This window comes from Mustela putorius, unplaced genomic scaffold (genome assembly GCF_011764305.1).
Source record: "Mustela putorius furo isolate JIRA1106 unplaced genomic scaffold, ASM1176430v1.1 tig00537227_pilon_pilon_pilon, whole genome shotgun sequence".
Lineage (NCBI taxonomy): Eukaryota > Metazoa > Chordata > Mammalia > Carnivora > Mustelidae > Mustela > Mustela putorius.
The window spans coordinates 36807129-36823246 of record NW_025422368.1 but is presented as its reverse complement, the minus strand read 5'-3'; the positions used below and the strand labels follow the sequence as shown (position 1 = coordinate 36823246).

Genomic DNA, 16118 nt, shown 5'->3' with positions numbered 1-16118 from the left:
GGCACATATTGCAATGGGCACTGGGTGTTATACATAAATAATGAATCATGGAACACTACATCAAAGACTAAGGGAGCACTGTATGGTGACTAACATAATAAGTAAATAAATAAATATCAAACAAGTAAAATAGTCTCAAATGGAACTTGGTCCTAACAACTTCACTTTAAATTGCTAGCCTCCGCAACTACAAAAAAATATGTATATATATATATATATATATATATGTATATTATTCAAAGACACCCAGGTTATGGTACTTTTCATGGCAGCAGAAGGAATAAATATACCACCCACACAACCAGCACCCAGATTATTACACCCATTATTATCAACCAACACCTGAGAATTGTCCCTTGGACCGTGTTTCTTTCCAAGAATAACTCTGCACCATAGCAAATAGTATTCATTCTCTATTATTGTTCCTTTTAGGAATAAATCCACACAGCAGGAATTTCTGTCCTAATTTCTAATCACAGAGATTAGTGGTGTTGAACCTCATAAATAGGGGAATTTTATAGGATAAACTATTTTGTGTCTGGTTTCTTTGCTCAAAATTGTGTTGGTGATATCAATCTACAAAGACACAGACAGATAGTTTAAATTAAAGAAATACTGGAAAGAGATGCTGGCCTCACAAGTAATAGGAAAATATACATTTAAAATGATACAAGATAACCCCTATTATATTGGTGAAGTTTTTATCGGCAAAATCAAACAGATTGATGACACATGGTGATAAAGAAGTGAGGAAGCAGGAACCCTTGAATACTGCTGTGTGGAGATGATAGGTGTACAACTTCTACTGAAATATTACATGCCTATTAAAACTTAATGTACACATCATTTGATGCAGAGATTTCACTGCTAGAGATTTACCATATATATAAATATATGCTAAATATACTTTTATATATATTGTCATATATATCTGATATATACATCATACATTGATATATATATATATATATCAATGATACAGTTTTAAGTACTATTCATTCTAGCATTTTCAACAACTGTAAAACTCTGGGACACACCTAAATATCCATTGAAAATAAAACTTGTAGATAAGGAAGGAGGAGTCAAGATGGCAGAGAAGTAACAGGCTGAGACTATATCAGGTAGCAGGAGATCAGCTAGATAGCTTATCTAAACATTGCAAACACCTACAAATCCAATTGAGGATCGAATAAACAATTCTAGAAACAGAAAATCTAACACTTTCTAAAAGGTAAGACTGGCGGAGAAGTGAATCCAAAGTGACGGGAAGTTATACCGCAGGGGGAAGGGCTAGTTCCCGGCAAGCGGCGAAGCAATGGAGCACCGCCATTGGACTTTTAAAAGTCTGTTTCACTGAGGGACATCGCTCCAGAGGCTAAACCAAACCAGGGTGAAGCCCACACGGGGTCAATGTGGCCCGAGCTCCTGCAGGGTCACAGAAAGATCGGGGGTGTCTGAGTGTCACAGAGCATCCAGGTATTAGAGAGGCCAGGGAGACGGGAGAGATTGGGCGCTATTCTCTGAGGGTGCACTGAGGAGTGGGGCCCCAAGCTCTCGGCTCCTTCCAGCCGGAGACTGGGAGGTTGCCATTTTCATTCCCATCCTGCGTAACTCTACGGAAAGCATTCAGGGAACAAAAGCTCCCGAAAGCAAACATGAGCGGATTACTCAGCCAGCACCTGGTAAGGGTGGTGCAATTCTGCTCGGGGCAAAGACACCTGAGTATCACTACAACAGGCACCACCCTCAGAAATCAAAAGAAATCGAAACAGCACCAAGTTCCCTACCAAGGAGTACAGGTTCAACACCAAGGAGAACAGGTAATTCGAAAGGAGGAAAAAGCAAAGCATGGAACTCATGGCTTTCTTCCCATAATTCTTTAGTCTTTCAGTTAATTTAATTTTTTTTTCAATTTTTTTCTTCTTCTGCTAAATTATTTTTAACTTTTACCCTTTTCTTTTTTAACATTTTTAACTAGTTTACCTAATATATATATTTTTTTCTTTTTTATATTTTTTCTTTATTTGTTTTCTTTTCCTATTTGATTTATTTTTTTCTGAACCTCTTTTTATCCTCTTTCTCCCCCCCACCATGATTTGGTGTCTGTTCTGATTTGGTGAAAGCATATACTCCTGTGGTCTTTGCCACCCTTTAGTATATTACTTGCTCCTTCATGTACTCTTATCTGGACAAAATGACAAGGTGGAAAAATTCACCACCAAAAAAAGAACAAGAGACAGTACCAAATGCTAGGGACCTAATCAATACAGACATTGGTAATATGTCAGACCTAGAGTTCAGAATGACGATTCTCAAGGTTCTATCAGGGCTCGAAAAAGGCATGGAAAATATTAGAGAAATCCTCTTGGGAGATATAAAAGCCCTTTCTGGAGAAATAAAAGAACTAAAATCTAACCAAGTTGTAATCAAAAAAGCTATTAATGAGGTACAATCAAAAATGGAGGGTCTCACTGCTAGGATAAATGAGGCAGAAGAAAGAATTAGTGATACAGAAGACCAAATGACAGAGAATAAAGAAGCTGAGCAAAGGAGAGACAAACAGTTACTGGACCACGAGGGGAGAATGGAGAGAAAAGTGACACTATGAGACAAAACAACATTAGAATAATTAGGATTCCAGAAGAAAAAGAGAGAGGGGAGCAGAAGATATATTGGAGAGAATTATTGGAGAGAATTTCCCTAATATGGCAAAGGGAACAAGCATCTAAAGCCAGGAGGTGCAGAGAACCCCTCTCAAAATCAATAAGAATAGGTCCACACCCCATCACCTAATAGTAAAATTTACAAGTCTTAGTGACAAAGAGAAAAACCTGAAAGCAGCCCCGGAAAAGAAGTCTGTAACATAGAATGGTAAATGTATTAGATTGGCAGCAGTCTTATCCACAGAGACCTGGCAGGCCAGAAAGAGCTGGCATGATATATTCAGAGCACTAAACAAGAAAAACTAGCAGCCAAGAATACTATATCCAGCTAGGCTATCGTTGAAAATAGAAGGAGAGATAAAAGGCTTCCAGGACAAACAAAAACTGAAAGAATTCACAAACACCAAAGCAGCCCTATGGGAAATATTGAAAGGGGTCCTCTAAGCAAAGAGAGAGCCTAAAAGTAGTAGATCAGAAAGGAACAGAGACAATATACAGTAACAGTCACCTTATAGGAAATACAATGGACCTAAATTCATATCTCTCAATAGTTACCCTGAATGTTAATGGGCTAAATGCCCCAATCAAAAGACACAAGGTATCAGAATGGATTAAAAAAAAATAAAAACATCTATATGTTGCCTACAAGAAACTCATTTTAGACCCAAAGACACCTCAAGATTTCAAGTGAGGGGGTAGAAAACAATTTACCATGCTAATGGACATCAGAAGAAAGCAGGGGTGGCAATCCAATTAGATTTTAAGCCAAAGAATATAATAATAAGAGATGAGTAAAGACACTATATCATACTCAAAGGGTCTGTCCAACAAGAAGATCTAACAATTTTAAATATCTATGCCCCTAACGTGGGAGCAGCCAACTATATAAACCAATTAATAACAAAATCAAAGAAACACAACAACAATAATACAATAATAGTATGGGATTTTAACACCCCCCTAACTGAAATGGACAGATCATCCAAGCAAAAGATCAACAAGGAAATAAAGGCCTTAAATGACACACTGGACCAGATGGACATCACAGATATATTCAGAACATTCCATCCCAAAGCAACAGAATATACATTCTTCTCTAGTGCACATGGAACATTCTCCAGAATGGATCACATCCTGGGTCCTAAAACAGGTCTCAACCGGTATCGAAAGATAAGGATCATTCCCTGCTTATTTTCAGACCACAATGCTCTGAAGCTAGAAATCAATCAAAAGAGGAAATTTGGAAAGTACTCCAATACAGGGAGACTAAACAGCATCCTTCTAATGAATGGGTCAACAAGGAAATTAAAGAAGAATTGAAAAATTTCATGGAAACAAATGATAATGAAAACACAACAGTTCACAATCTGTGGGACACAGCAAAGGCAGTCCTGAGAGAAAAATATATAGCGGTATAAGCCTTTCTCAAGAAACAAGAAACGTCTCAAGTACACAACCTAACCATACAACTAAAGAAGCTGGAGAAAGAACAAGAAAGAAACCCTAAACCCAACAGGAGAAGAGAAATCATAAAGATCAGAGCAGAAATCAATGAAATAGAAACCAAAAAAACAATAGAACAAATCAACAAAACTAGGAACTAGTTCTTTGAAAGAATTAATAAGATTGATAAACCCCTGGTCAGACTTATCAAAAAGAAAAGAGAAAGGACCCAAATAAATAAAATCATGAATGAAAGAGTAGAGATCACAACTAACACCAAAGAAATACAATTATAAGAACATACTATGAGCAACTCTATACCAACAAATTTGACAATCTGAAAGAAATTAATGCATTCCTAGAGATATATAAACTACCACAACTGAACCAGGAAGATATAGAAAACCTGAACAGACCCATAACCAGTAAGTAGATTGAAACAGTCATCAAAAATCTCCAAACAAACAAAAGCCCAGGGGCAGAGGGCTTCCCGGGGGAATTCTACCAAACATATAATGAAGAACTTATTCCAATTTCCTGAAAGTGTTCCAAAAAATAGAAATGGAAGGAAAACTTCCAAGCTCATTTTATGAGGCCAGCATCACCTTGATCCCAAAACCAGACAAGGATCCCATGAAACAAGTGAACAGACCAATATCCCTGGTGAACACAGATGCGAAAATTCTCACCAAAATACTAGCCAATAGGAGTCAATAGTACATTAAAAGGATTACTCACCACAACCAAGTGGGATTTATCCCAGAGCCGCAAGGTTGGTTCAGTATCGGCAAATCAATCAATGTGATACAACACATTAATAAAAGAAAGAATAGGAACCATATGATATTCTCAACAGATGCTGAAAAAGCATTTGACAAAGTACAGCATCTCCTCCTGATCAAAACTTTTCAAAGTGTAGGGATAGAGGGCACATACCACAATATTATCAAAGCCATCTATGAAAAACCCACCACAAATATCATTCTCAATGGAGAAAAACTGAAAGCTTTTCCGCTAAGGTCAGGAACATGGCAGAGATGTCCATTATCACCGCTGCTATCCAACATAGTACTAGAAGTCCTCGCCTCACCAATCAGACAACAAAAGGAAATTAAAGGCATCCAAATTGGCAAAGAAGACCTCAAACTATCACTCTTTGCAGATCATATGATACTATAGGTGGAAAACCCAAAAGACTCCACTCCAAAACTGCTAGAACTTGTACAGGAATTCAGGAGAGTGTCAGGATATAAAATCAATGCACATAAATCAGTTGCATTTCTCTACACCAACAACAAGACAGAAGAAAGAGAAATTAAGGAGTCAGTCCCATTTACAATTGCACCCAAAACTATAAGAAACCTAGGAATAAACCTACCAAAGAGGCAAAGAATCTATACTCAGAAAACTATAAAGTACTCATGAAAGAAATTGAGGAAGACACAAAGAAATGGAAAAAGGTTCCATGCTCCTGGATTGGAAGAACAAATATTGTGAAAATGTCTATTCTACCTAAAGCAATCTACACATTTCATGCAATCCCTATCAAAACCCCATCCATTTTTTTCAAAGAAATGGAACAAATAATCCTAAAATTTATATGGAACCAGAAAAGACCTCGACTAGCCAAAGGAATATTGAAAAAGAAAGCCAAAGTTGGTGGCACCACAATTCCAGACTTTAAACTCTATGACAAAGCTATCATCATCAAGACAGCATGATCCTGGCACAAACAGACACATAGACCAATGGAAAAGAATTGAGAGCCCAGGAACAGACCATGGTCAACTAATCTTCGATAAAGCAGGAAGGAATGTCCAATGGAAAAAAGACAGCCTCTTCAACAAATGGTGTTGGAAAAATTGGACAGCCACATGCAGAAAAATGAAATTGGACTATTTCCTTACACCACACATGAAAATAGACTCAAAATAGATGAAGGACCTCAATGTGAGAAAGGAATCCATCAAAATCCTTGAGGAGAACACAGGCAGCAACCACTTCGACCTCAGATGCAGCAACATATTTCTAGGAACAATGCCATTGGCAAGACAAGCAAAGGCAAAAATGAACTGCTGGGACTTCATCAAGATCAAAACTTTTGCACAGCAAAGGAAACAGTTAACAAAACCAAAAGACAACTGATAGAATGGGAAAAGATATTTGCAAACGACATATCAGATAAAGGGCTAGTATCCAAAATCTTCAAAGAACTTATTAAACTCAACACCCAAGAATCAATAATCCAATCAAGAAATGAGCAGAAGACATGAACAGACATTTCTGCAAAGAAGACATCCAGATGGCCAACAGACACATGAAACAGTGCTTCACATCACTCAGCATCAGGGAAATACAAATCAAAACCACAATGAGATATCACCTCACACTAGTCAAATGGCTAAAATTAGCAAGTCAAAAATGAAAGATGCTGGAGAAAATGCGGAGAAAGGGAACCCTCCTACACTGTTGGTGGGAATGCAAGCTGGTGCAGCCACTCTGGAAAACAGCATGGAGGTTCCTCAAAATGTTGAAAATAGAACTACTCTATGACCCAGCAATTGCACTACTGGGTATTTACCCTAAAGATACAAATATAATGATCCGAAGGGGCACATGCACCCGAATGTTTATAACAGCAATGTCTACAATAGCCAAACTATGGAAAGAACCTAGATGCCCATCAACAGATGAATGGATAAAGAAGAGGTGGTATATATACACAATGGAATACTATGCAGCCATCAAAAGAAATGAAATCTTGCCATTTGCGACGACATGGATGGAACTAGAGGGTATCATGCTTAGGGAAATAAGTCAAGAAGAGAAAGACAACTATCATATGATCTCCCTGATATGAGGAAGTGAAGATGCAACATGGGGGGGGGGTTAAGGGAGTAAGAGAAGAATAAATGAAACAAGATGGGATTGGGAGGGAGAAAAAACATAAGTGACTTAATCTCACAAAACAAACTGAGGGTTGCTGGGGGGAGGGTGGTTGGGAGACAGGGGTGGGTTTATGGACATTGGGGAGGGTATGTGCTATGGTGAGTGCTGTGAAGTGTATAAACCTGGCGATTCACAGACCTGTACATCTGGGGATAAAAATACATTATATGTTTATTAAAAAAATAAAAAATAAAAATAAATGCTTGAAAACCTAAAAAAAAAACTTGCAGAAAAATTTTAGGTACATCTGGTTAGTGTAACATTTGCAGCTGCTTACAAACACTGATGAAGCTCCTATGTAATGAAATGGAACAAACTGCATGACATATTTTTAAACAAAAATGTAAAGAAGCAATACTATTCTCTGTAGTTATATAACATTTTGCTTAGCAGATAGCATGCATATGGCTGTACTTCCCTAGAATATTTACAGAATACTATCTATTACATGTTTGCCTATAAGAAGGGAACTAGGAGAATAGGAACAAGATAGGTTAAGTGAATTTATTCATCATTATCTGTCTCATTTTTTGAACAATGTGAATATTAATTACCTACTTGTATCAGGATCTTTTAATTATTTTTGAATATAAAATCTTACACTCAATCAAAATGAATTTGTTTCACATTCTCTGATGGATTCATTCTTCAAATTTCTAAACAATAAACTTGTTTTTTGGATGTATGATTTTCCTATTTATAAGTCTTAGTGTTTTAACCTTGCCGAGGAATGTTTCAAAGAGCATTACCCTTTATAAGTCATGCAGATTAAACTAATTTGAGAGAATACCGTAAGTTTTTTCCCTAATAGCTGATAAAGAAAGAAAATACTAAAATATTGACGACAGTAATTCTTTTAATAACAAGGGCCAGTGAACAGCTTTTCACAAATGTAAAGAAAGGGTTTTTGACAATCAGCGGTAGAAAGAGTTGATGGCTTGAGGTGTCCACATTTTACATCTTCTTTACTCTGCTGGAAATGCCTGCATCAGAGAATATATTTATTTTAGCAAGTCATTTGTCAGGCAAGTGTATCACAAATTTACAACAGAGGTGCAATGATTTCAGTAGACATACAAATCGTGTGACAGACATATAGCTATAAGATTATGAAGTGTAATCATATCTAAACCTAATGGAAATGTCAGTGGACAGCTGGAGATAGGGGAGAAGTATAAAAACTAGTATAGACTGGGATGTATACGTAAGTTAGACATAGACACCGAAAAATTCTTCTTCTAAAACTCCTGAAACTTCTGGAAAGTGACCAAATATAATAAATTCATTATGTGACATGCTGTAACTATATATAAAAATATTCCAGTTTCCTATTATTCAGGTTAATGTGCACAAACTATGCATTTAAAACACTAGCCTCACTTTAATCATACAGGGTGTTCTATGCATTTAAAACAGAGTGCACTTTTCCCCACTCACCTTACTGTTTACCACACCAAACAAAATGCTCAAAGGTTGTGAAATTGGGGCTATAAGAATAAAATACCTGGATTTTAAATTTGGTGATTCGGCTACAGTATACAGAAAAAATAATGTTACTTAGTTTTCATTTCCCTTCAAATGTCCATGAATGTAACTGACAAGAAGTAACAATTTCAAGTAGTAAAATTTATCAGTCAGAACTCACCAACATTTTAAATTCCTCTATTACTTCAGTAGTACTTCTTTTACAAGGATTTCATCACCCTACCTGTCCCTTCATGGTTTTACTTTTGTATCTCGAAGCACTTTTCTCAATGATATTTTCTGGTTATCCTCATCTCCCCATTATCTTATCATTATCTTAAACACTCGGGTGTCCAAGGACCTTAGATTTCCTGAGAATCACTTCCACCCACTTATTTATTTCATTGTGCACTGCTGTGTACAACATCTGCATTCCCTGCATCAACCTCTCGTGTGATCTTCATGATCATGTACCACAATGCGTGTGACACCTGTAGACATAGCTAAATGTTGAAGAGAGTCATTCAAATTGTATCTAACACTGAATTCCAATTATGCTCTAGTAACATTAATAGCAGCATCACGCTTACAACTTCTGGACCAAAAACCCTGAAGCCATCCCTGATTTGTCTCTCTTTCACACATCTTTGAAAGAAGTGTGGAATCTGGCCACGTTACACCAGCATTAACCCTGCCAACCATCATTAAATCACAACATCTCAGAGGGATGACTGCAACAGACTCTTCAGCAGCCTTCCGCATCCTCCTTTAGCCTCTCTGCTCCCTCCCCCAAAAGAAAGCACACCAAGTAATCTCAACAGAGTGTCCAGAGGCACCCTAAAACAAGAAGCCTGTTTTTGTCCCTCCTCTGCTCAAAACCCTCTAATAGCTTCTCATGCCTTCATGAAAAAATCCAAGTTCTTACACTTTTCTGATGTCCTACACACTCCCACTGTCATTAAGTCTCTAACCTACATCTCCCCCTACCACTTGTTCACCTTGTTCTATCATTGCAGCCCTCTTGCTATTTCCTCAAGCATGTTAAATACACTCCTACCTCAGGGTCTTTACACCAGCTGTGTCTACTATTAGGGAGCCATCCCATCAGGTAATGCAGATGGCTGGTTCATTCAAGGTACTGTACAAACATGTCTCCAGGAGATTGTCTCTGACCATTACATTTAAAATAGTGAAATCTCTTTCTCTTACCGTCATACACAAAAGACAACACTGCCATATAGCAAAAAAATAAGAGACTTCACAACATTCCATAGCATTTATCTAATGTGCCACATCATTTACTCAGCCTTTTTGTATTGTCCTCATTCATCCCACTAACACTATCATGCCTGCATTAGACTGTAATATCCATAAGGGGAGGATACTGTGGCCTGTTTTCTTCATCACTGTAGTTTCAATACCTAGAGCAGTGCCTGACATATTACAGGCAAAAAAATAAACATGTTAAATAACCCAATGTCTCTCATACTGTGCCCCATGTTACTTAGATTTAGTAAGATCATTTGCTTCCTTTTCTAAAATAGTTTCCTGGACATCAATCAACAAATGTATGGGATTTACCAATGAGACAGGATTGCCAGAAATTATGCAGACTTCTGTGAAATAATAGCATGAAAGACACTAAGGGACCACATTAGAGATGCAAGATTACCAAGTCACTTAATGGAAAAAGCTCTTTTCTTTTTAGTTCTTGAATGACACCAACTAAATAGGTACAAGTTGCACTCACAGAGAGAGCTGGGTTTAGATACAACTTTTCTTTCCTCATTATACTTTTACCATTTCCTGCACCCAAACTAGTGAACATGCTAGTATCACAGAACATACAAGAGAAAGATACAAAAGCAAAATGTCTCTTTACCATGTTTGGAAGGACATGTTCCTCCATTGAGGAACATGGGAATAAATAATGCTCTTTTGGTCTATTGGAGGCCTGAGATTTGCATTTGGTTGCCTAGCTGAGAAGTGAGATCACATGGAATTCAAGATTTTCCCTAAGTCCCCAAGGATCCTCTCCTCTTCTTGACCTATAATCCACCAGGCAGTTCCTGAGCAAGAGAGGAAATGGGAAACAGTGACATGAAAACTTACACCGTCTGAGATAGGGGTGTGCCATCCAGCCACTTCCAGGGATGCTTATCTCTTACTTTATATAATCCAATCCAGTAATTGTATCTTATTTTTGATTGAATGAAGTTCTGTGGGAAAGGAGAATTAGGTATTATTCATAACATCACTGAAAATACATCACCCACAGAGGACTTGTAAAATACCGGGCACATTTATCTTCCAATGCCACTCTGATAAATGAAGAAGGCAGACTAATTTCTCCATGTGCACAGAAGAAATGGATACTGAAAGGATTTAATGAACAAATCACTCAACTCTTTATGACTGAATGAAAGATACCCAGAAAGGGACATGATGGACTTAAAAAGTTTCACATGTGATAAAGTAAATAGGTAAATAGGATTGCACTAAACCTAGAACTTCTCTCTACCTTAAAGAATGTGAAAATACAAGCTTCAAATCTGGAGACATCTGCAGTAACTTAAAGTACAAACACATATTTCTATCAAGCAATATCAAAATAAAATTATCCAATAAGAAAAAAATGGATAAAACATAAGAACACATTTCAAATAAATATATCATATAACCAATAAATAGGAAAGAGCCAAGCTCAATATAGATCAGGAGATATTTTACAACTTTTTTAATTGCAGAAAGTAAAAAATAACAATATCAAGTTTGTGGGATAGTAGAGATCAAAGATATCTTTAAAACGGATGTTAAAATCATATTAAAAATGATCTGGAATTGTCATATAAAATTGAACTTGTCATGGAGGACATAGGTAGATGGAGAGGAGAAGGGAGTTGAGGGAAATTGGAAGGGGAGGTGAACCATGAGAGACTATGGACTCTGAAAAACAACCTGAGGGTTTTGAAGGGGCTAGGGGTGGGAGGTGGGGAGAGCCAGGTGGTGGGTATTATGGAGGGCATGTATTGCATGAAGCACTGGGTGTGGTGCAAAAACAATGAATTCTGTTACACTGAAAAGAAATTTTTAGATAATTGAACTTGTACAAATCCTACTGACCGATGATTCCACTCATAGGATGATTTATCATATAAAAAAAAAAAAAAGAGAGAGAAGACACATGGGAGACATGTCTAAGAATGTTTCATGAAGGACTATTCATAACAACAAGAGCTGGAAACAACCCAAATTCCTATCATCTAGAGAATGGATGAAGTATATGCACACTGTAGAATCATACACAGCAGTGAAAATGATGAAACGATACCTATGAAAGTTGAAACAGTTTATGCCATTCATTTGCTATGTATGCTCTAACAAAAAACACAAAAAACCTTCCTATAGTATTTTCCATAACTGAAGTGGGAATCATAATCTTAGTTTTGAAAATATTCTGCACTGAGTAATGAATGCAGTGTCAAAAATATCTTTAACATCATTATTCCAATTGGCATATTTAATTCACTTCAAATTTTCCCTTATGGAGTAAATGAAACATGGTGGGATAGGGAGGGAGACAAACCATAAGACACTTAATTTCACAAAACAAACTGAGGGTTGGCATGGGGAGGTGAATTGGGAGGTGGTTGGGTTATGGACATTGGGGAAGGTATGTACTATGGTGAGTGCTGTGAAGTGTATAAACCTGGCGATTCACAGACCTGTACCACTGGGGCTAATAATAAATTACATGTAAATAAAAAATTAAAAAATTATTTAAAAGAGGGGGAAAAAGTTCCCTTATGGATGCAAATGTAAAGCAACAAATTAATGTTCTTTCCTAAAAGCAATGTATTTATTGCCTCTTGGTCTCTCTCTCTCTCTCTCTCTCTCTCTCTCTCTCATATCCTATTCCTGTCTCTCTCCCACTCTTTCTTTCTCTCCTCCCTCTCTCTCTCTCTCTCTCACACACACACACACACACACACACACACACACACACACAGACTTCAATATTCTTTTCACTATAATTAAATTGTATAAGAAAAAATCTCAATAGTTTCCCTTTTAGACTAGGGAAGATAGATGAGTATTATATAAAATATAATATACTTTCTCATTTCTAGGTCTCTGAAGAAACACTAAAATTAAATGCTCATTGATTCTTTCACTCACATATTTTTGTTAGATTTACAGGTATAACTACTTGTATAAAAGCCAATCTCATTTTTCTGCATCAATGGATTTAAGGCACGGCTTTCATACTTCTAGACTTTGGAAAATAGCAAAAGACTAAAATCCAAAACCATTACTGTCAGAGCAATGCTGCTCTGCAGCAAGGTCTGTCTCTGGTTTCTACAGTGCATCAGTATTCCAGGGTAGGTCCCGACACCAAGGGATCACATTATAAACTATGCAACAGAGCTTTGCTCTAACCCACGACAAAAGTCACAGGGAATTTCAAGGGCTCTAGAATAGTGCACGGAGATACAGGGGCAACACGTAGAAGAAGTTTCACTGAAACTTTGAAGCCGAGAAACTTCAATGGTAGGACTAAAACTGAAGAACACTGAATTGGAAATTAAGGATTACGGGGAGAGTAAGATTACAAATAAAGTAAATTTCTGAGAGAAGAAAACATTCATTTCAAAACAGACTGATAACCTTGAGGTTGAAATGAATCAAGGTATTAAAAAGATGTAGCTGCATTTTTAAAATTTGACTCCTTAATATGATTTCTTAGTTCATCTGTTTCTTATAGGTAAAAGTGATTTCTTCATATTCTTTTAAAAATTTATTTATTTATTTGACAGAAAGATCACAAGTAGGCAGAGAAGCAGGCAGAGACAGAGGAAGGGAAACAGGCTCCCCACTGAGCAGAGAGCCCGATGCTGGGCTCGATCCTAGGACCCCGAGAACATGACCTGAGCCGAAGGCAGAGGCTTGAACCCACGGAGCCACCCAGGCGCCCCCATATTTTTATTTTAATAAGAATTTTAGAAACAAGAAAACAATAAATAAATTAAATTAATTAAATAAATAAATTATTTATTTAATCATTATACTATTACTATCATCATCATCATCATCATCATCATCATTATTTTTTTTTTTTTTTAGGTAAGCTCTACACCCAACATGGTGTTGAACTCACAACTCTTGAGATCAAGAGTCACATGCCCCACTGACTGAGCCAGCCAGGCACCCCTGAGTGATGTTGCTGTTTTTCAAACACAGGGCTTTTCACTCATCCTTCACAAGATACTATCAGAAGTAACATTGCTAAGACTAAACAGTGTAACTAGAATTTGGTGCCTAAATGGAATTATTAGAAGGAAATCCACAGAATCCATTCAATTGACTTTATAGTCCTAAACTTTATAAGGAATGGCAAATTTGACCTAGATTGTCTCTTCTAGAAAAAAGATGTTTCCTCTGGCATTCTGGATTAAAAGTAAAATAAGTCAAGCAGAGAGAGTCAATTATCATATGGTTTCAATTACTTGTAGAGCATCAGGAATAAAACATTGGGAGATGGAGAGGAGAAGTGAGTTGGGGGAAATCAGAAGGGCAGACAAACCATGAGAGACTGTGGACTCTGAGAAACAAACAGGGCTTTTTTTTTTTTTTTGTCCGGGGGAGGGGGGGGAGGTGAGCCTGGTGGTGGGTATTATTTTTTTTTACATTTTTTAATTTAGTTTTTATAAACATATAATATATGTTTATCCCCAGGGGTACAGGTCTGTGAATTGCCAGGTTTACACACTTCACAGCACTCACCATGGCACATACCCTCCCCAATGGTGGTGGGTATTATTGAGGGCACATATTGCGTGAGTACTGGGGGTGGTGCATAAATGATGAGTTCTGGAACACTGACAAGAAATTAAATTAAATTAAATTAAAAGTTCATTTTTAAAGAATCATTCCAGTATATTCAGTCTATTTTTCATCCTTTTTCTCATGGCCACTCATGAAAGCAAGAGACTCATCATCCTTTACAAGTGTGACTCCTTCCAAATACTGAACAAGAAGGAAGAACAGAACTCAGATCATGAGAATTATCACTTTACATTGCTCATACCATTAAAGGTAGTTTTCTTTTGCCCTGTAGTAGCCCTGAGAAGGTAAAAACTAACTCTCTAATGCACATTACAATGTTGAAGATGCAACACTTACAATAAAAAGACTAACAATGAAATGACTCTCTTGTTCGTTTTTTAAAACAAAGGATCTTGGGTGCATAGGTGGCTTCGTTGGTTAAGTACCTGACCCTTGATCTCATCTCGGGTCTTGATCTCAGGGTCATGAGTTAAAGCCTCATGTGGGCTCCAGGCTGGTTTGGAGCCTACTTAAAAAAATAAGTAAATAAAACAGGGGTTCTTCTAGGTCCATGTTACACCTTCATCTCCTCTTTAGAGAAATCTACACTGATTAACAAGTGCTTCAAAACAAAGTGGCCAAATAATATGCGAGGAAAGTCAAAACAATGATCCTAACTCAAGACATAGGACTTTTCATAAAGCATTTAATCAAGTTTAATAAAGCAGACATACCTGCTCTGCTTTATTATCAATCTTAATGAGACTAGAATTCATATCTTCACATGACTTCTTACTCTCGTCCCAACTTTTCTCTTCTTCTGAAAAATAGTAACAGCTTTTTCCACAGCAGAGCCAATTTCCTTGAAATAACTCATAGTCTTCATCTTGAAAACAAAAGCCACCATGATCTTCAACCACAAGACCTCTTAGAGACCTGCACTTTACACATATTTCTGGCTTACTTCAGGCTGAATGACCAAAAAAATAGGTGGTTTTCCCATTTCCCAAAAGTCTAATGCTGGTAATAGCTCTTTGGCCAAACTGTGGGTCCTGGGACTGTCTCTGACAGACCTCAGACCATTTTTAGAATTGCACTGAGAAATTTTGCCTTCACGGGACAAATAAGCTGCAGCCATGTGGAGCAGATATCCTGACAAGACAAAATCCATAGAGTGAATACACAGAGATGATGTTAATTCCAAGATACCTGTACTGGGGAAAATTCTTCCTTAAGCATTAGTTACTCAAATAATCAAATCACATGACTTTGTGAAAGTCAAGAGTTAAATTAGCTATAATAAAGAAAATGGATTTGATTTCAAAAAACAAAGAAAAGAAGAAATCAAAGGGTGATCAAAATTAAAGGACCTGTCAAAGCACAACATAAAGTTTTTAAATTCTGTATTGAAATGGGACAGACTGGATAATGCCATTAAAAATTGTAAATCATACATATTCAGTGCATACCTATAATAGGTGGTAAAATTGAGTCATCTTCAACCTCTCCTAAGGAAGCATCTTTTTCCTTTGTGTCATTCTTATTCTGCATCGTGTGTGCAGGACATTTCTGAAAAACTTCAATCCATATTATAAAATTATGGTTGTGAATGCCTTTCATAGATCACATTATTAAACTTGCTGCTTGCTCTAATTCTAAATGGCATAGTGAATGTTGTTGACTAAATGAAAATACAACCAGAGAAAATGTAGTTTAAAATAGTTGGAAGTATCAAAAATGAAACAGATCTCTTAAATAAAATTTTAACTTGCT

At 36.9% G+C, this 16118-nt stretch overlaps 1 protein-coding gene across 1 annotated transcript; it reads right to left on the bottom strand.

Annotated features, from left to right (window-relative positions):
• Positions 1-7911: 7911 nt before the first annotated feature.
• Positions 7912-15916, bottom strand: LOC123390070 (C-type lectin domain family 9 member A-like). Its single transcript, XM_045073464.1, has 4 exons — positions 15815-15916; positions 15080-15231; positions 10632-10738; positions 7912-8038 (listed from the first exon to the last, which is right to left on the bottom strand). The coding sequence occupies exons 1-4, from the start codon at positions 15894-15896 to the stop codon at positions 7912-7914; spliced, it is 468 nt and encodes a 155-aa protein (XP_044929399.1). The 5' UTR covers positions 15897-15916.
• Between the last annotated feature and the right edge of the window lie 202 nt (positions 15917-16118).

Bases quoted from the DNA above. Each gene is read 5' to 3' on its own strand.
- LOC123390070 (XM_045073464.1), bottom strand. From the start codon at position 15,896: ATGCAGAATAAGAATGACACAAAGGAAAAAGATGCTTCCTTAGGAGAG. The intron at 10,739-15,079 runs GTATGTCTGCTT...CCTTTCCCACAG, and splicing joins TTGATAATAAAGCAGAGCAG to AACTTCATTCAATCAAAAAT. The intron at 8,039-10,631 runs GTAAGTTTTCAT...TCTCTGATGCAG, and splicing joins ACACCCCTATCTCAGACGGT to GCATTTCCAGCAGAGTAAAG.